We start from the raw sequence: 22,047 nt of genomic DNA, 5'->3' as shown, positions 1-22,047 counted from the left end.
CAGTCAAAAATCATTGTCAACCCAAATGAGACTTTGAGATTGAAGCAAAGAGGGAAATAGATGGGGATTCCAGAACTTAGGGCCAACCCTTTAGTTGGCCTTTAGCTAATACAAAGTTGTTGATGTATACAAATATTGGCTTCATGCTACTGCACTCTATGTTATTGCAAAAATGCTGCTGTGCAATAACATCCAACTTTGACATTTGCTTCTTTGAAACTTGTCAGCAAAACCTGGAGTAGAAGGTTGCCATTTAAACAGCATAAATTATCACTTTGTCTCAAAGTGTTTCCTCTTTCTGAGATGGCACAGGATACATTTTAGAAATATGTGCTGTTTTTAATTTCCGCTGAATTTAGTTTTCTGCTGCATTCTAGGAGGTTTAAAACTAAGGGAACGAAGTCGCAGCAATATGTCGGGTCGCGATAAAACTGGAGGCAAAGGGCGCGCTAAGGCCGAGACTCGCTCCTCCAGAGCTGGTCTTCAGTTCCCAGTGGGCTGTTTTCAGTGGCTGCTGCGGAAGGGCCACTATGCCAAGCGGGTGGGCACTGGGGCACCCGTCTATTTGGCCGCTGTGCTCGAGTACCTGACCGCCGAGATCCTCGAGCTAGCTGGCAATGTGGCCCGGGACAACAAGAAGACCCACCCCCTAAGTATGCAATCTGATCAGTGATGAATTGAGGTTGCCAACAGGAAGCAGCTCTTGTTGAAATCAGGAGTAGCGTGGAGTAGGGGTGAGGACAAAGAACAGAATGGAATGAGCAATACAAAAATTGGTTTTGGGGTGGAATTTTTAAAAGTGTGAGGGGCAAGACTCCAGGAACTACAGTGGCCTGTTGAATTGGGCATTAGCCTGAAAAAAAGCATTCCCCTCTCCCCCACCACCAAGTGGGAAGTCCACCAGGTGGGATTTGGTGTAGATCCTGACAAACATGGACCAGGAACCTTGTTTCGGGGGGAGGCAAGGGGTTAAAGTTTGTGCCCATGTGTCCCTCTGCTGCTGCTAAACTGCACAGTGAGGGTCGGCCAAGAAATCTGGGGGCTTGATGGCCTTGGGTTGGAGGAAGGGGTTGATATCTAACTTGGGTTGGGGTCTTGTGGCTGTCCCTTCTTGCCCTGGGAAAAGTGGAGATCAGTCTCGGTAGGTTTCTGTTCAAAATCTCCATTCTTGTCTGTGTAGTGAAATCATTGTAGTGGTCTGGTCATTTTAATACCCATTCCCCTAGACACCTGGAAGCCTTCATAATCATAGTAGCACTTTATTCTGCAGACGAGGTTCTCTTGTTCTCTCGTAGTAGTCCCAGGTGTGAGTAGACCCCTTTGAAGTGCTTTGACTGACAGGAGATGTCGGTTTCACTTGGGTAAATTCCCTTTTTTGCCTGAATAAACAGCAGGTGCAGCCTGCTCTGATTTACAGCTCCAAAGCAGTTCATTGTTGATGCAATCATGTAAGTCTCAAGACCTTCCTGTTCTCGCCATACCTGTTCACACAACCCCATTCTTTTAACACTTTTTTTTCAAGACTCTGAGCATTCTTGGAAAGCTCAAATGCTTTGAATAGTTTTGTTTACATTCAGTTTCATGGTTCAGAATCTTAAGCTAGTTTCTTGATTGACAGCTTGAGGCAGTTTAACAGCAGGTAGGAGTTTTGTTTATTTTTGTTTCTCTTCACAGTTGAATGCATCTCAAGTACTTGCTTTTGTTTTTAACCATAATATTTATAAACAAGCTTGTTCTGATTAACAGATCAAGGCTATTAAACAGCAGGCAGGAGCCTTCACTTCCTCTTTCCTAATGCAATGTTTATAAGCAGGCTTGCTCTTTGATCTGAACACGAGGCTGACTTTTTTCCCAAAATGAGCTTTCAAACACTCATGCTGGAATCACATGCCCGAACTGGAGGTGCCTTTCAGCCATAGATGAGGCTGGTAGAACTCCCCTTGCCACACTGGCAATGACACCCCAGCAGTACCTCTGTGCCAGGATATTAAAGTGACCAGGCTACTTTAAAGCTTTCACAGTACATGATACCAACTTTTACATGAGTATCTATGGTATGTTGCACATTGCGTTGTTAATTTATTTGTCTTCATTTGCTGAAGTATCTTTTGAAAACTGCTATAAACTTATGAATTCTTTCACAATGCCGTTATCATATAACCTTTACAAAACTTGTTATCAAGATGATTCTCTCTAAATATTCTCAAGTAGCAACAAAGAAAGGCATGGGTCTGTAGAAAATGTTAAATTCACATTCTCTGGCTTAGGAGGGTTATTTCTACTTCAGATTAGATCTCCAAAAATGGGTAAATATATTAATTCTGTAGAATTCAGGATCCCAAAATTAGTTGCACATGTTACAATCACTATAATTAAAACCTTTCATTTTGTCCAGTTATTCTCGATGCCGCAGATTATTGCTTTGCTATGTATTGGTTTATAATTTCTCTCAGTATCTTTTCTCCTTGGGTTGTCATCAGCTTGCTAATAATGTTGGTTATAGCAAAAAGAGGTTTAAATAACTTGCTTCAATGCTTTTCCTTTAATATCAACCTTTTTCACACTAATACAGTTAGCAAAAGAAGCAATTGGTTCCACTTCACCAGCATTCCTTGGGCAAGATAACAAATGCTTTAGCAGAAATTTTTGTGTTGAGAGACCTGTTCTGGTAGCAATGACTTCCTGAAGCTTTCATTGAGGAACCAGATGTAAGCCAGATATGACCACCAGATTTCAGAAGACCCCATTTGTGGGCCTTCCCAGCTGCTTGTCATAAATCCCAGCAATTTAAAAATTTGGTTTGCATTCAGCCGTGGATGTTCTACACTGTGCAATAAATAAATTATATAAAATGGACACAATGTATGAAGTATTCAGAATAAATTTGCCTGTTCTACATTCATCAGAGGATTAATTCACTGATAAGATTTTTCATATTAGAGTTGTCGATTAATGAAAGTAAAAGAATTGCCTTCTGAAACATCTATCAATGATGGTAAGGCTAAATGCAGTCTCAGGTGACCTGTGATGTTATATGCTCTCTGTCTCTGTAGTGAAAGGTTTCCATATGTTGTTCAAATCAGATTGTGGGTGGTCAGATTATAAACTTTCATATGTCTTCAATAAGTTTACTCCATGTGTGTCTCCCCTCCTGTGAAATAAACTCTTAGCTCCCATATTGGCACAGGAAACTAGCTGCGGCCATGTCAATAACATTTTTGGTTTTTGATTGGCAAAAAGAAAAATGGTTTTGATCAATTTATTTAAAAATTATTCCCACCTCCAAAGTGAAAGTTGAGAGTCAGAGGGACATTCGCTAAAATGTTTTTAAGGTGCATAAAATGTAGGAAAAATGAAATGAAAGTAAATAATTGGAAGAGAGAAATTTGAGGCAAATGGAAATAAAATGATTTTTAAACTAAGTTATTGAAATCTATTTTCTATTGGATCAGCATTATTATTGTAATTGCATTAATTTCAGGGGCACACTTCATCAGTTGAAAATTTACAAAAATTACAAAAAGAGAAGCTTTTCTGTTGCTGAGCCTGTCAGCCATCTCAGGGATAATTAACTTACAAGAACAAAGAACAGTACAGCATCCACCAAGCCTGCACCAACTGCTAATCCTCAGTTAGACCCACTAGTTATTGCCAATATGTAGTTACTATCCCCCTCTTTGTCTCCCATTCATGTGAATGTCAAGATGCGCCTTGAACGTTGCTAATGTGCCTGCTTCCACCACCTCCACTGGCAGTATGTTCCAAACACACACCATCCTCTGTGTTAAAAACTTCCCTGCTTGTTACCCCTAAATTTTTCCCCTCTCACCTTGAACCCGTGCCATCTTGTAGTTGACCTTGCCACCCTGGGAAACGCCTCTGACTATCCGCCCTATCTGTGCCTCTCAATTTTGCTGACCTCCATCAGTTTGCCCCCTCAGCCTCCATCTTTCTAGTGAAAACAATCTGAGTTTATAGCATTGGCAATGTTTTCTCCTGGTTACATCAGTCAGATTATTTGGCAAGCTTTATGTATTTCAATATTTGTCGATACTTAAGTGTTGAGTTGACTTCATAGCTTTGGGTTCTTTTTATTCAGTCATGAGATATGGGCATCAGTGGCTAAACCTGTAGTTATTGCCCATCCCAAGTTGCTTAATGAAATCGCCTTACACATTTTGTAATTGATACTAAGCATAATGTCCACTTTTTTGTCATTGTTGGGTTAGTTATTTTTAAGTACTTAATCTTGTCTAACCAAGACAAATTGGGTTTTGCTAAACAGTTCGCCTAAACATCTTAATTGTCATATCTAAACTCTCTTTAAAGTTAAATAAGTAATAGAACTAAAAATTATTTTGCCCCTTTATCATCATCCTGATGGCTATGTCCAGCCCCCCTCTGTCCAGAGGGAACTTGCTGTTTGGGAGATTGAAAAACCTGTGTTTTGTCACTGTTACAATCTACCGTGCCCTAAACATTTTGCCATACTGCCATCGCTTCAGTTCTGTGATTTAAGCAATGCAGTCAAGCGATCAAGTGAATGTTGTTTTTTTTTGTGAGCATATTAATACATTTTTAATTGACCTTTTAAATATCCATTCCCTCCCCATTTCCATCCGATTTCCCTCCTCCACTGTGATATGGTTTAACTAGCAGCCCTCCCATATCTTATCTAAATGGGCGTTTTAAACAATAACCTGGATTACTCAGAAACAGCCATGTGTCCATATATTGTGTCTAGAAATAATCAGACCAATTTCAATGTAACCATAGTTTATTTATCATCTGGTCATTACTTCATCGTTGTTATTGGTATTTGCACATTGTTTGTGCCATTTCCTCCATTACAAAAGCAACCACACTTTGAAGTATTTCATTGGTTGTAAAGTGTTTTGGGACATCCTGAGGTTGTTGAGGTAAGTGTGTTCCTTTTTTTGGCTGAAGTTTGACTTTTCTAACAAAATAAACACCATGCAGTACATTTTCCATCAGTCTCTTGGGAGGAACGTAAGCCCTATATTCTTCAAAGTTACTGAGTAACAGAAACAACTTATACGGAGCCATTAACTGTCCCCAGGCACTTCACTGGAGCATTCTGAAATATAAGAACTAGGAGCAGGAGTAGGCCATTTGGCCCCTCAAGCCCCTTCCGCCATTCAATAAGATCATGGCTGATTTTTCCATGGACTCAGCCCACTCACTTACCCGCCACACTTACACTTACCCGCCCGCTCACCATTACCCTTAATTTCTTTACTGTTCAAAAATCTGTCTATTCCTTAAAAATATTCAATGAAGTATCCTCAACTGCTTCATTGGGCAGCAAATTCCACAGATTCACAACACTTTGGATGAAGAAGTTCATCCTCAACTTAGTCCTAAATCCGTTCCCCCTTATTTTGAGGCTATGCCGCCTAGTGCTCGTTTCACCCGCCAGAATAGGACACTGAATCACAATATGTTAGGACAGAAGTTAAAGGTTTTGGTCAGACGAACAGGTTTTTAAGGAGTGCCTTAAAGGAGGAAAGCAAAGTAGGGGGATGGGGAGAATTCCAGGCTTGGGTCCAGCCACCAGTAGTAGAACAGGAATGCTCAGAGGCTGGAATTAGATGAGTTCAGATATATTGGATGTTTATGTGGTTGGAGGAGATGACAGAAATAGGGAAAGGCAAAGCTATGGAAGGACTTAAAGATAAGAATTTTAAATTCAAGGTGGTGTTTGACTTGAAGACCACTAGAGATTAATGAGTACAGTGATGAGAGGCGAACAGGATTTTGTGAGTTAAGACATAGGCACGTTGGTTTCAGATGACCTCAGGTTTATTGAGGGTATAATATGCGAGATGAACCAGAAGTTTGTTGCAATAGAGGCATTGAGGACACAAATGAGGATTTCAGCAGATGATGAGCTGAGATGGTGGCACAGTGGTTAGCACTGCTGCCTCACAGCATCAGGGACATGGGTTCAATTCCAGCCTTGGGTAGTTATGTGCGTGGAGTTTGCGCATTCTCCCTGTGTCTGCATTGATTTCCTCCGGGTGCTCCCATTTCCTGTGTGAATTAGGTGGATTGGCCACGGGAAATTGACTGTTAACGTCCAGATACCTGGAACTAACAACCCCCAAAATTGTACAGCGTCACCCCACTGACAATGCAAATTCCACCCTTGATGACGTTTTCCCCGACAGTGCCCTCCTCCCTGCCCTCGCGCCGACACTGTTATCCAGGCCCCCAACCCCCTCCCGGGCAGGGCTCACTTTCCCTGTCTTCCCTGGCCCCGTCCCCAATGATGTGCACCCCCTCCCCCACCTCAGTGTTCAGGCCTCCCTCCTTCAACCCCAACAGTGTTCAGTCTTCCTCACTGCCGGGCAGTGTTCTCCTATCTGCCTCAGCCTCCTGTTGCACTTTTATTTTTACCCTGTTCTGGACAAGTAAGTAAATCCATGTAATTATAGGATAAATAGCCCAGGTCTGTGTAGTTCAGGCATATCATGGAACATTCCAGGTAGGGTAAAAGTGACAGTCAGAAATTTAGAGTTCCTGTGAGTGTACTGGGGTAATGTTTCTACTGAGACTGTGGTCCCACACATATCTTTTGTGGTATTCTGGTATTTGACTATCTAGAGACTGGAAGACCTGAGTCAATGGCTTCAGCCTTTCCAAATATTGGAGGAAATTTCTGCAGATTCGGTACCAGGTGTTGATTAAACCCTCTAACAATTTTGCAATTTTTATATCCCAATTTTTTCAGCATAACTTCACTAATTATGTTTATTTTTCATACACATGATGTGGCATCACAGACTAGACCACCATTTATTGCCCATCACAAATTATTCTTGCAAAAGTGGTGGTATGCTGTTTCTTTAACTGCTGCAGCCCATGTGGGGTTTGCACCCATAGTGTTATAACGGAGGGTGTTCCAGGATTTGACCCAGTGACAGTAAAGGAAGGGCAAAATATTAATTCCAGTTGCATAATGTGTGACTTGATGGGAAAGTTGCAGATGATGGTTCCCATGCATCTACTATCCTTGGTTATGGGTTTGGAAGGTACAGTCAAAGGAGTTGAGTTGCTGCAGTGCATCTTCTCAATAGTACATACTGCTGCCACTGTGTGTCAGTGGTGGAGAGAATGGATGTTGAATGTGGTGGCAATCAAGCAGGCTGTTTCATCCTGAGTATTGTTGGTGATGCACTCATTCAGGCAAAGTGGAGAGTATTCCATCAAACTCATGCCTTGTAGATGATCGACAGGCTTTTGGGAGTCAGGCGGTGAGTTATTCTCTGCAGAATTGATAACCTCTGACCTGCTCTTGTGGCCACAGTATTTATGTGGCTGGTGTAGTTGATAATGGAGATTCAGCAATGGTAATATCATTGAATGTCAAGGGGCAATGGTTAGATTCTCTTATTGGAGATGATCATTGCTTGGGACTTGTGTGACATGAATGTTACTTGCCATTTACCAGGTGCAAGTAAATCTGGCTGCTAGAATTTATTGTAACCCAACCATTTTTGGGTTAATTTAAGTTATATTCATAGTAATGAAAAGTCACAAACTAAACTGAGAAGGTTATTGCTGAGCAGATGCCTCTTTGTAGCATTGTTGAAGACCTTTCCATTATGGTAGTACTCTGCTTCTCAGTACCAGGGACCCGGGCTTAATTCCCAGTTTGGGTCACTATCTGTGTGGAGTCTGCGCGTTCTCTCCAGACCTGTCTGATGCTCTGGTTTCCTCCCACAGTCCGAAAGATGTGCTCCTTATGTGCATTCACCATGCTAAATTCTCCCTCCGTGTACTTGAACAGGTGCCAGAGTATGGTGACATGGGGATTTTCATAGTAACTTCATTTGCAGTGTGAATGTAAGGCTACTTGTGACATGGGAGTAGGCTGATGGGGCAGTGTTTTACCCGTTTCGATTTGACCTGCTTTTTGCCAACAGAACGTACCTGGGCAATTTTCAAATGTTGTTGCTGTACTGGAACAGCTTGACTAGGGGTGCAATAAATTGTATATTCAAATGTTTTTAGGAATGGGAGTAGGTTGGGAGTTGCAGATGTATGTTTCACAGAGGCAGCCACATATATAAATCAAAAACTGCCTCCACACTTGTCTACTTTTGGTGTCGTGTGAAACATGATGTCCAGAGATTGGACCTGATAGGAACAAGTATAAATTTTCTGAATGCCTTTTGGAGTGGTGGGGTTCTTTTTTGGAGAGGTAGGGTATCCCTTTGGATATTTTACCAAGACACTTTGTGGAAGTGAGGTATTCGTTGTGAAAGATAAAGTGGTCTTTGGAATGTTAAATGTAGACATGAATGTGTGTAAAATTGCATAAACTCATTAACTTTCAAGTTCATTAGAACTCTTAAAAGTGTAAAAATGAACTGTCAATGGAAACAGTCAAACCAGCAAGGAATTTAAAACCTCCTGCCCTCCATCTGGCATGTTTCATAGAATTATTGCTTGCTATAAGCTAAAACTGGATGTGTGCTACATGATTGATTTCATAACCCCTTGTTATCACAGTAGGGTGTCTCCCATTTTACAGTTTGACTGCTCCATGGTTATTGGTCTTTGAAATGGGACTTTGAATTCCAGTGTTTGGTTTAGAAGGATTACATAGTTGAAGAAATGTAAGTTTAATGAATAAGCTTTCTTTAAAATAAAATTGACTGTAGCCACTTCTTATTTCATCGCAACATGGCTCCTGATATCTGCAAAAGGTGGATGCTGGGTGAGTTGACGTGGTAGATGTAAGGGAAAAGGGTGGTGGATGGAGGGCATGAGTTGGCATAGGACCATGGGGGGATTTTTCAGAGGTCACGAGGTGGTGTAGGTACTATAAAGAGCCATGGGTAGGCAGAGGGGCATAGGGATATATGTGAAATGGGCATAAGGGCATGGCTGGTTTGGAGGATATGGGGGTAGGCAGATAGGCATCAAGTAGTATGGATGGGAATGGAGAATATGATGAGGGCTGGGGCTAGAGAGCTGTTTTTTTCCTTTAATTTTTTAAAAATCTTGATATAGTGCTGCTGCACCTTCAACCCAACCCACTTCCACACCCTGCAGCCACTTGCACTCATTCTGTGGTGGCTTTGCCTGACTCTTGGAGAACACCAGTATCACAGGACGAAAATTTCAATTTCCAAGGCACTTCCATCCAGGTTGGATTTGCAGAGCCAGAAATTGACCAGACTCTGCATTTCTGGCCCAGGGTCAAATGATTCAGGCCAATGTTTTTACAAAGCATTAGTTTTCCTTTTCTGATGCTAATACTTCAGTCATATATCAAAAAAGTGGCTGCTAACACCATTTCCATGTCTCATAATAGAGGCTTTCTATTAGCTTTCCCTTTGAAAATGAATCATCAACAAATTCTGCAACTAAAAATAACTCACGCAACTGGAAACAAAATTTAGGCAACATGAAGTGGTAGGAAAGTTTGAACTGACGTTGGTTTTAATCACGCATCATGTTGCATATTATGTCATATGTCAAATTAGAATACTTTGTAATTCCTGGAATGTCTTACTGAACCACAGTTGAAAACATTGCTTCACCTTATGCCACCTATTTACAATAAAGTGGACTGTAGTATTCATAAGTTTAAGTTGTACCTTTAAAATCTGTTTATGAGAGTTAACATTTGAGTCGGATACTTTAGGAACTTTCAAGCGGTTATTGGATAGGCACATAGAGCACTCAAGAATTATAGGAAGGGGATAGCTTGATCTTGGGATTGGACATAGCTCGGCACAACATTGAGGACTGAAGGGCCTGTACTGTGCTGTAATGTTCTATGTTTCTAACTGAGTTTATATGAGCCAGATATGAGCATGGTTTTCCTCTGGGTGTTCCGGTTTCCTCTTATAGTCCAAAAATACACAGGTGAAATGGCGATGCTAAATTGTGTCCCAAGAAGTGTAGGTTAGCGGGATAAATATGGATATTTACCCCGGTATATATAGCGTGGTATATATGGATTTTAGTAAGGCGTTTGATAAGGTTCACCATGGTATGCTTCTGCAGAAAATGCAGATGAATGGGATTGGTGGTAATTTAGGTACTTGGATCAGGAATTGGTTAGCAGATAGGAGACAGAGGGTGGTGGTTGATGGTAATTATTCATCATGGAGTTCGGTTACAAGTGGTGTGCCTCAGGAATCTGTTTTGGGGCCACTGCTGTTTGTAATCTTTATTAATGATCTGGATGAGGGTATAGTTGGGTGGATTAGTAAGTTTGCTGATGACACCAAAGTCGGAGGTGTGGTAGATTGTGAGGAAGGGTGTCGAAGTTTGCAGGGTGACTTGGACAGGTTGCAGAGCTGGGCCGCGAGGTGGCGGATGGAGTTTAATGCGGAGAAGTGTGAGGTAATCCATTTCGGTAGGAATAACAGATGTGTTGAGTATAGGGCTAACGGGAGGACTTTGAATAGAGTGGAGGAGCAGAGGGATCTAGGTGTATGTGTACATAGATCCCTGAAAGTTGGGAATCAAGTAGATAAGGTTGTTAAGAAGGCGTACGGTGTCTTGGCGTTTATTGGTAGGGGGATTGAATTTAGGAGTCGCAGCGTCATGTTGCAACTGTACACAACTCTGGTGCGGCCGCACTTGGAGTACTGTGTGCAGTTCTGGTCCCCACATTACAGGAAGGATGTGGAGGCTTTGGAGAGGGTGCAGAGGAGGTTTACCAGGATGTTGCCTGGTATGCAGGGGAGGTCCTATGAGGAGAGACTGAGGGATTTGGGGTTGTTTTCACTGGAAAGAAGGCGGCTAAGAGGGGATCTTATAGAAACATATAAGATGATTAGAGGTTTAGATAGGGTGGATGGTGATAGCCTGTTTCCTCGGATGGAGGAAGCTAGCACGAGGGGGCATGGCTTTAAATTAAGGGGGGGTAGTTATAGGACGGATGTCAGGGGCAGGTTCTTTACCCAGAGGGTGGTGAGGGACTGGAATGCCCTGCCTGCTGCAGTTGTAAATGCGCCTAGTTTGGGGGCGTTTAAGAGATTGGTGGATAGGTTTATGGACGAAAAGGGATTGGTTTAGATTAGTGGGTCAATGTTTTTTTTTAAAAATAAGACTGGTCGGCGCAACATTGTGGGCCGAAGGGCCTGTTCCGCGCTGTAATGTTCTATGTTCTATGTTCTATGTTCTAAATGTGTGGAGTTTTGGCGATAAGCCAAGGGGTGTGCCTGGTTAAAATGCTCTTAGAGAGTTGATGCAGATCGATGGGTCGAATGGCCGCTTCCTGCACTGCAGGGATTCTATGAGTGTATGAAATTCACTGGATGGAGGTCCCTTTCAAATGGCATTTTCTTTGTGAAGCAGTGAAAATGGGATTGCAAGGTTACAAAATGGTCAATTCTGCAACACCTGTGTAATGATACAGTTAGTGCTGTTTCAGATACCTAGCAACATCATGAGCTGGAAGGCTGAGATATATTACGTAGAGGATAATACGTAAGTGGGAGTAGCACAAGACAGTAATTGAGTCAACGGTCTCAGATAATTCCTAGCTTGTAAATGAGTCATCAGCCTTTTATAATTGAGATTTCAATTTCTGGATTAGATATAAATCTTGATGGGGGGGAGGGGGGAAGAACCAGTTGAATGCTCAGTGTTCCAGCTTTATTTCAGAATTTTATTTTGTATAATAGATTTAGGTTTCTGTGCTTATGTCAGTAACTCGCCTCATTTCATTGGGACAAGTTGACAATGTCAAAGGTAATGCAGGTGTTTGCAGAGGTAATCGACAGTTGTTTACATTGAAGTTCTTGTATGCATATGTACAAGTTGAAAAGTTGTAGCTGCCTTAATTGTGTCAGTGAAGGATTTTATCTGAGCTATTTCTTGTTCAAGTTGTTTAGCAATGAATCAAATTGGCCTATTTAGTTAAAAACAATATTTAACTTTAAATGTGTCTTTCTTGGCTGATGGTATTATAATCAGCAATGATAGAAGATAGAAGGGAAATAAATTTTTGGTTAATTCGTATTAACTTTATTTCAGCATGAGCAAGATGGAACTTCGAACATCCACTTTCCAGCACCAGAGGGTGCAGTCTGGGACAGTCCTTCAGAGTGTTCTGTTCGTGTCTGCTTCCCTGATAACCAAACGGCGATCATGGCTATCAAACCAGACCATACGGTGGAAGATGTTTTGATTATGGCTTGCAAGGTATTTTTATTAAATTGATAAAAAGTAATGTCATAAGCATGCCAAAATTATAAAATTGTTGCATTAACTGCAGTTGTGCTAGTTCAGTTTGGGATTTTTAGTTTACCTTACATGCCTAACTTTTCAAATGCAATAATTCAAATGTCATCTGTGTATTACTAATTATACAGTTTATTAGTGATGTTGTTCCAAAGTCACACATGACTTTGGTTCTGGCTACAGACTTATCCCTAGGCAGAGGAAGGTCCTATACCCCAGCAATATTATACTTATCACTGGCCTGGAAAAGAGAACCAAAAACTGAGCATCCCAGCAGTGATGCTGAGATGTCAGAGATGCCAGTGATATTGGTGGCAACCATTTCCTTAGTCTCTGTAGACAAACAGTGAAGTAAATGTGAGAGTTAATGAACTGTAACTTCCTGGGAGTGGCAATCAGCACTGGATTACGGGAGGGGGCATTGGCTGGTCAGGCCTGTGGGGACAGAGGTTGAGGTGAGTGGGGATAATACCATTTGGGTCAGGGGCTGAGGAATACCAAAATATGGAGGGGGAAATTGTCCATTGGGAAATGGGGAAGCTGTTGGTACACCCTGGGTGGTTGGTGTTGTGGGTGAAATTCTCTGAGGGGCAGGGTTCAATCTGGGTCTTTCTACTAGTTACCTCGAAATTAGAAGAGGCTTTAATTCTTCTAACATTTTCTGAGCAACTATTGGTGTAACCATGTCAGAAACATTAAAAGCTAGTGATTTAAATTGCATTTTCTGATGGTTCACACTGCAGGGCAGTTGCTAAGAGGAAGCTTGCACTTCAGGGAAATTGCTGAGCAAATGCTTACCTGTGACCTTCCGAGAGGGATTCCCCAGCACATCTTTGGGTAATCTCCCAAATCAGTGCTGAGGAGCTTGGAAATTACACTGCTTGAGTCTCATGTAATCATCTTAAATAGTTATCCCTCCATCATCGATGTACAGTGGCAATGTGTAGCATCTACAAGGTGGCATAGTGTTTAGCACTGCTGCCTTACAGCACCAGGGATCCGGGTTCAATTCCAGCCTTGGGTTACTGTCTGTGTGGAGTTTGCACATTGTCTCCATGTCTGCGTGGGTTTCCTCCCACAGTCCAAAGATGTGCAGGTTTGGGGGATTGACCATGTTAAATTGACCCTTAGAGTCAGGAGAATTACAGGGTATATATTTGGGGTTACAGGGATAGAGCCTGGGTAGGGTTGTGGTCAGTGCAGGCTTGATGGGCTGAATGGCCTCCTTCTGCACTCTAGGGATTCTCTGATTTTAAAAGGTGCCTTATTGCACCCACAAAATGCTTAATTTTCTGAACTTCCTCATAGGCCTGCCTCAGAATCAGTGAAATAGTTCAAAGGTTTTGGGACATGTGCTTCATTTGAGCATGTAGACTGATTCTATTGCAATGTTTTCTTTAAACTAGAACAAAAGATCACAGAAGCTCAATTTGTATTGGATGTAATTTGTCCTTGAAATATTGAAATCTTTTGTGATTTGGCTGATTTCAACCCAATTACGCTGAAACAGTGAAAGATATTGGAAATTCCAGATTTTGGTATGTTATTTAATATGGATGTGATGAGGGAGTGTTGTGGGGTACTTGTTGACTCATGGGATCCTGGCAGATATTGGTGTAACATCAACAGTCCACCAGAACAGTTCAAGCATATGCAGGCTAAATAATTATGACCGTGAATTTTATTTCATGCTTCTTATCTGATGTGTCATGGTCAAAATTAGTCAGCGTATGCCAAAAATATCTGTTTAGCTTGGAATTGAAGCTCTTTTGGCTCTTTCCCCATTTACAAATAAAGACGTGTATTCTGTGCCTTTTTTATTTGCAGAGTATCTTAGTTATAATGGGCCATTTCACTTTGAACTGCTTGAATTGTGACAAATTGAAGGCAAAAATATCAAAATGCTCTGTCATGCATCCTTTCAGTTGCTGCCGTGATATTCATTGCCATTGAAATGGCTTCCAGGTTGTTTTATACATTTGTGGCTGTAGTGATTGCATACACACTGGTAAACCTCAAAGTTAAAGATTGCCCCTGATGGCCTAAAACTACAGTTGGTGTAATTCTGAGCCATACTGGCTGTGAAGATCACAGGGTTTGTACACTTCGGTCAATGAATTCTGCAGACCTCAGCCATTGACCTGATAATTGCTGGGCTGGGCAAGAGAGATCTACTCGTGTTCTTGCTCTTGAGCACAATCCAGGGCCCTTTCCACTATGTGTGGATTAGGTGAGAAGTAGATCAGACTTTGTACTCAGTAGGTTGCTTTTTTTAAAAATTATTGACATTAACAGGTACAGAATGCATAACTGATATGGCACCCCATCCAACATTTCACTAGGACTCTGTCCCAGTGCCATAATCAGTTAGTTATGTTGCACTCCTGATCATTTCATTCCAATATTCCCACAATTCCCCAGTGTTCATGATGGTATAGTGCTCTGTCATCAAGGTTGTATTGTAAAAAAAATCCTAGTGTAGGAATTGGAGAAATCTCAGCAATCAATTGAATATTGCTATTCCAACTCTAATATCCTGTTGTTCATCAATTACCACAAGTTCTGCCTTGATGATAGCTACATCAGGCTCTGTCAATGCTAAGCCATTAGTGAAATCAACATGACAAATTAAATTGGAACAATTGGAGTGACTTTTTGTATAATCAACAATTCAAATCAATTAAATCATGCTGTGATGTTTCTCAAATATTTTTAAACACTATAGCTCTGGAAAAGTTGAAAAAAGTAGGATTTGAAGAGTTATACACTGCTAATTCTCATGTAGTGCCTAGTAAATTTTTCTTACTGGCTGCAGTTAATTAGTACAACTTATTGATTTGTTGCAGCATGTTTTCAGATTGTGAAATCAGAATCCCTACAGTACAGGAGGCAGCCATTTGGCCCATAAAGTCTGCACTGACCCTGACAGAGTATGTTACTCAGGCCCTTTCATCCCATGTATTTACCCCCTCATCTACACAAGAAATTTGATGGATTGAATTTTTAATTTTTGTTATATAAACAAAACTAGGTTGATTTTCTTTTTCATGTTGGTGTTGTATAAAAGTGCAATTTATGTTCATCAGTCTGTCTTAAATTGTTAAGTCAAAACTTGGAATAGTTTATAACAAATGAACTTCTTACAGTAGATTGTGATAAGGGCAGTGACTTACTTCAGGATTATTCTCATGGCTCCTTGAAGGCTAAAGTATCTAAGAACTTCAGGGAAACTTAAAGCTAGTACTGTGAACACGGACTGAAAATCTCAGATCAGAAACATTCATGCCTGACATGGTGCCTCTTGTGTTTATAATGGCAGCCAGCTCTACACATGTGCATAGGTTGAGACAGCCTGTTAAGCTCAGTTCACTATTTTCACTTCTAATTCACATCACAGCTGTTCTTCAGTTATAATTAAAGCAACCAAAATGAATCAACTAGAGGATATGTCTGTATCTGAACACCTATCATGCCATTTTGAAGAAATGATTTCATACTAGAAAGAATGGGAATTTAGCACAAAAATAGCTGATGACAACAAAGTTTAAAAAGTCAAATTAAACTCTGGTAGCACAGTCTACCATCATATACATATTTTAATGACAGGGAAGAACTATCTTGTCAGCATTTATGGAACAGTAATGTTACACCAATGACAGGGTGATGCTATGAATATTACATATTGATGTTGCAAGGAGGTCAGGCAACAATATCAGTAGGGATCCAAGACAAAACATCAATAAGTAGAAGGCCAAGGAATAAACAGTTTATTAATTAAGCCATGTGAAGGCATATAGCCAAGTTCATTGTTATGAAAATGGAAAAGGTTCTAGTTACCAAGGTGGGCGACATCCAGTCCTTAGTCAAATTCCACATCATGTTCCTTGTCCATAAAGCACATAGTAAATTTACACACTATCAACACCGCAAATTTACACACAGCAGGGTACCCCCACATAGGTATCTACCATTTTCATCCTGTGGCTTCCTCTCAGCAGGATTCAGCACTCTACTTATATAGTCTGATAAGGCTACACAGCTGATCCTTGCTTGCACTGATTACTCATCAGTTTGTCATGTGACTTCCTGTGGCCATCTTGGTAGGTACGCTACACTCAACAGCCATGTTAAATATGGGATGGAAATGATTAGAAAATGGAGAAGCAAGTGTCAGAAATACTGCCCCCCCCCCCCCCCCCCCCCCCACCCCCACCCCTGAGCACCCAGCTCCTTGTGACATTATATTGGTAAAGCCAAATAAACTGGACAGAAGAGATGGGGAAGGAGAATGTAAATTGCACAGTATGTTTAGAACTATTCTCTTAATCCGTACATAAGCAAGAGAGGAACCAATGTTTGAGCTATTAATGGGAAATAAGTCAAGGCAGATAAGGAAATTAAGTGTTGAGCAATATCTGTGCAATAGTGATCATAATTTAATATGTTTTACAAAATGATTTGGCAAAACAAAAACTAAATTAATTTGAAAAAAAATCCCCTTTTGAAGGGTTGAAGGAGTTTTGACACATAGGGCCTGATTTTACCATTTTCATCCTAAGTGCTGAATCTGGGTGTAATGCAGATCCGACTTAGAAATCTGCTTTCAGGTGCCCCCATACGCACTCAGCCTGAAAAACACATCACGGGCCCCATTCACACTGTGAGTGGGGCTTAGCGCGGCCGAAACAATCAGAGCTCTGAACTGCGCATGCACAGTTAGAAAAAATTTTAAAAATGTGCCTGTGTCAAATCGCTCCCAGGCCACAGAAGACGGAGAAAGTGGTCTGGGAGCAAAAAGCGGGAGTGATGGAGCCCACAGATGTCACTGTCCCTCAGTCCACCCTCCCTGCCCTCCTCCCCCACATCACTGTCATGCTTATCCACCCCTCCCCACTACCCAGACACACTCCAGAGAATGGTCTGGACTCAATCATCCCCCCCCACCATCCTTCCCCCAGAGGAATATCTGACAACAACCCCCCCTCCCCATTGGAAGCACTGAACACGGCCTTCAGAAGCTGGAGTGCCCGATTCAGACTTTTATTTAGCAGGTCCATTATGGCACAGTTCCGGATTGGCAAACGGGGCGGTAAAAGGGGAAATGCCAATAAAGTTGGGCAGGCAGTTCATTAATTCAATTTAAATGCATGCAAATGCATTTAAATCGCCATTGTGCCTGTTTTGGGCTCGGATCGAATCACCGCTATTCCTGGGTTTCGGTGAAGTGGCAATGTGCACAGATTGCGTTAATGGCCTCACACCCGACTTTACCATGTTTTTGCACCCGAAAACAGGAGTGACGCAATGGTAAAATCGGGCCCATAGAATAGCTGTGCAAAATATTTTAAAACGTGCTCATTAGAAATCGAGAGAAAGATACCTTACCAAAAATACGAGAACGAAGTAACTAATAATGAAATACTAATAATAAATCATGAGATAAAATCAAAATTGAAACTGAAAGAAAATGTATATGCTAAGTACATAAGAACATAGGAACTAGGAGCAGGAGTAGGCCATCTGGCCCCTCAAGTCCGCTCCGCCATTCAATTGGATCATGGCTGATCTTTTCGTGGACTCAGCTCCACTTATCTGCCCACTCACCATAACCCTTAATTCCTTTACTGTTTAAAAATTTGTCTATCCTTACCTTAAAAACATTCAATGAGGTAGCCTCAACTGCTTCACTAGGCAGGGAATTCCACAGATTCATAACCCTTTGTGTAAAAAAAGTTCCTTCTCAACTCAACTAAATCTACTTCCCCTTATTTTGAGGCTATGCCCCCTAGTTCTAGTTTCACCTGCCTGTGAAAAAATAATAGGGGGATAATAATAAGGGGACGATAAACAGGAAGCAGCATTTCTGAAGACGGATCTAAAATTAGGCAAGAGGAAATAAGAAAGTAGGTTATCAAAGAATGCAAATTGTAAAATATTCTATGGATACACAAAATTTAAAATAATGTTAGGAACAGGGTCGCTAAGAAATGCAATTGAATAGCAGTTTTGCCAGTGAGACTAATCTGATGCAAAATACACTTGAAGAAAAGATCAAAAACGTTTCTATAAAGACATTTAATATAGAAAGAGAGGAGATAGTGGATAAAATAATTAAACTGAGAGGATAAAATTCATGGGGCTGGATTTTACAGCTCTCTGCCAGGGATGTTTTCAGCAGGTGGGGAGTAGCTAACATATGAATGGTGCCCATCTCACCAACGTCCCAACCACTTCCAAGCCATCCCCCATAATATGAGGGGAGAGTAGGCTCCAAAATCACACACCATATTTGAATGATCAATTAAAGGTAAATGGAATTTGTTCCAAAGTTGATTGGTACATTAGCCTGGTGAGCAAAATACAAGAACAACTGTCCTTACGTTATAGAACAGGTAATGGTCCCAAGGCTCAGCATTCTGAGGGCAGTTGAAAGTGAGCAGCGAGTAAAAACAGTGTTTTTCAAAACTAAGATTTCAGCACTTTTAAAATGCTTGGAAGGGTTGTATTCAGGCTGTGTTGTAACTCTGCAGGAATTTTTCCCTCATTTCAAACTGCTCTGCAGATTTCTGCAGTTAACTCTGCCAGCCCCTTTTCTGTAGATTTTTGGAGAAGTAGCCTAGGTTTTAATAGTAATAGTATAGGTGGCGGGTATTATAGCAGATGTCATAAATGGGTGCTGCAACAATATTTGAATTTTCATTAGCCCGTCAGTAAGTCATAGAGGTTTACAGCATGGAAACAGGCTCTTCAGCCCAACCTGTCCATGCCACACTTTTTTTTTAACCCCTGAGCTAGTCCCAGTTGTCTATATTTGGCCCATATCCCCCTATACCCATCTTACCCATGCAACTGTCTAAACGCTTTTTAAAAGACAAAACCGTACTACCTCTGGCAGCTTGTTTCAGGCACTCACCACCCTCTGGACACTTTGTATCCCTCCCCTCTCACCTTAAACCTATGCCCTCTAGTTTTAGACTCCCCTATCTTTGAAAAAAGATGTTGACTGATCTGTGCCGCTCATTATTTTATAAAACTCTATAAGATCACCCCTAAGCCTCCTACGCTTCAAAGAAAAAAGTCCCAGTCTATCCAGTCTCTCCTTATAACTCAAACCGCTGGTAGCTTCCTAGTAAATCTTTTCTGCACTCTTTCTAGTTTAATAATATTCTTTCTATAATAGGGTGACCAGAACTGTACACAATATTCCAAGCGTGGCCTCACCAATATCTTGTACAACTTCAATAAGATGTCCCAAGTCCTATGTTCTATGTTCTGACCAATGAAGTACAGTAAAAAGTCTGACAACACCAGGTTTTAGTCCCACATCCTGACCAATGAAACCAAGCATGCCAAATGCCTCCTTCACTACTCTGTCCACCTGTGATTCCATTTTCAAGGAGCTATGAACCTGTACCCCTAGATCTCTTTGTTCTATAACTCTCCCCAGTGTCCTATCATTAACTGAGTAAGTCTGCCCTGGTTCAAGCTAACAAAATGCATCATCTCGCATTTATCTATATTAAACTCTATTTGTCATTCATAAACTCATTGGCCCAATTGATTAAGATCCCATTGCAATCCAAGATGACCTTATTCACTGTGCACTAAGCCACCAATCTTAGTGGAATCTGCAAACTTACTTACCATGCCTCCTAAATTCTCATCCAAGTTATTAATATAAATGACAAATAACAGTGAACCCAGCACCAATCCCTGAGGCACATTGCTGGCCACAAGCTTCCAGTTTGAAAGACAACTCTCTACAATCACCCTCTGGCTTCAGTCATCAAGTCAATTTTGTATCCATTTGGCTACCTCACCCTGGATCCCATGAAATTTAGCCTTACGCAACAACTTACTGTGCGGTACCTTGTCAAGGGTCTTGCTAATGTTCATGTAGACAACATTAACTGAACTGCCCTCACCTACCTCTTGGTTATCCCTTCAAAAAACTCAATCAAATTTGTGACATATGATTTTCCACTCGCAAAGCCATACCGACTGTCCCTAATCAGTCTTTGCGTCTCTAAATGCCTGTAGATCCTGTCAAAATACCTTCTAACAACTTACCCACCACAGATGTCAGGCTCATCAGCCTGTAGTCCCCAGGCTTTTTCCTGCAGCCCTTCTTAAACAAAGGCACAAATTTGCCATCCTCCAATCTTTAGGCACCTTACCTGTAACTATCGATGATTCAAATATCTCTGCTAGGGGACCCGCAATTTCCTTCTAGCCTCCTACAATGTCCTGGGATACACTTTGTCAGGTCCTGGAATTTATCGACCTTGATAGATAAGGTGCAACTCCCCCTCCTCTCTTACCTCCTGTTCTATCTTTCCTATCGCATCTGTACCCTGGAACATTGAGCTCCAGTCCTGTCTTCCCTTAGCCATGTTTTAGTAATTGCTACAATATCCTAGTCCCATATACCCAACCTGCGTTCATCTGTCTTGCCTGTCAAACCTCTGAATTGAAATGAATGCAATTTAATCTGGACTTCCCTTGCTCTCTGTCTTGTTTTTGCCTGATATATCTAGTATTAGAATTCCTGTCACTGCCTTTACCATTTAATGTGCTGTCTTTAATTTCTGTGCTGTCCTCAACCTTTTCTCCTGTCTTCCTACTGCTTTGGGTCCCAGCCCCCTGCCAAACTATTTTAACCCCTCCCAAGTGGCTCTAGCATATCTCCGCCAGGATATTAGTCTCCCTCCAGTTCAGGTGCAATCTGTCCCTCTTGAACATGTCACCTCTTCCCAGAAGAGATCCCAATGATCCAAAGATCACCAGCTCTGAAGCCACGCATTCATCTGCCTCATCTTTCTATTCCTCCTCTCACTAGCACATGGCCCTGGGAGTAGTCCAGAAATTATTATCTTCAAGGTCCTGCACTTTCTGCCTAACTGTCTATATTCACACTTCAGGACCACATCCCTTTTCCTACCTATATCGTTGGCACCAACATGTACAACAACTTCCGGCTGCTCACCCTTCCCCATAAGAATGGCCTGCAACTGCTCAGAGACATCCTTGACCTTGGCACCAGGGAGACAGCACACCATCCTGGAGTCTTGACTGTGGCCACAGAAACGACTATCTGTGCATCTAACTAGCGAGTCCCCAATTACCATTGTTCGCTTGCTCTTTGCCTGATTCTGTTTACAGCAGAACCAGCTGTGGTGCCACAGGCCTGGCTGCTGCTGGTATTTTCCCCTGAGAGGCAGTAAAGTACCTGATACTAAATTTCTGATTAAAATCGGAGCACTGGCTTCAGGGAACAGGTACCTGAATGGATGGCAGGGTGGCTATAGAACAAAAAACGGTAAGGATTGAGGTTAGCTATTTAGAGAGGAAAATGGAGTTCCACTAAGTTCAGTACTGGGCCCATTTTTCAAAGTTTGCGTGAATGATTCAGACTCGTGAATCAGATGCCACTGATTTGGGTGAATATAGTTAATACTGAGGAAGAATGTTTCTAACATATTAATAAACTTGCAAAATGGGCATGTAATTGGTAAATTACTTCAGATGGCATGTTTTGAATTTTGGTTGAAAAAGTAATGAGACTACACATTGCTTCAACAATGAGTTCAGTTGGGCTCAGGAAGCAAAAAGATCTGGGCTACAGATGCACACATTGCTAAAAGTGGTATCATGGGTTAATAAGGGGGTTGTATTCTTTGAAAAGAAACAGAACTAGGGTTGAATTCCATTGAGGTTACGATTGTGAAGCAGGGAGGTTGATGTTCAATGTGTATGGAACCTCGGTTAGACCACATTTGGATTATTTGCACAGATCTGACCTATTTATTATAA

At 41.5% G+C, this 22,047-nt stretch overlaps 1 protein-coding gene across 2 annotated transcripts in view; it reads left to right on the top strand.

Moving 5' to 3' along the window:
* The window catches only part of LOC145350898 (rho guanine nucleotide exchange factor TIAM2-like), a 345,497-nt gene that overhangs the window by 177,992 nt on the left and 145,458 nt on the right, over positions 1–22,047 (top strand). For both annotated transcript variants that reach the window (XM_080200337.1, XM_080200338.1), the window contains one exon: positions 12,028–12,195. In XM_080200337.1, the coding sequence (XP_080056463.1) occupies positions 12,028–12,195 (168 nt within the window). The remainder of the gene's footprint in view (positions 1–12,027; positions 12,196–22,047) is intronic.

This window comes from Carcharhinus amblyrhynchos, chromosome 12, assembly GCF_965287045.1.
Source record: "Carcharhinus amblyrhynchos chromosome 12, sCarAmb.v2.hapA, whole genome shotgun sequence".
In the NCBI taxonomy this organism is placed as follows: Eukaryota; Metazoa; Chordata; class Chondrichthyes; order Carcharhiniformes; family Carcharhinidae; genus Carcharhinus; species Carcharhinus amblyrhynchos.
Note: the sequence above shows the minus strand (reverse complement) of the source record. Positions and strands in the feature narration are given on the sequence as shown.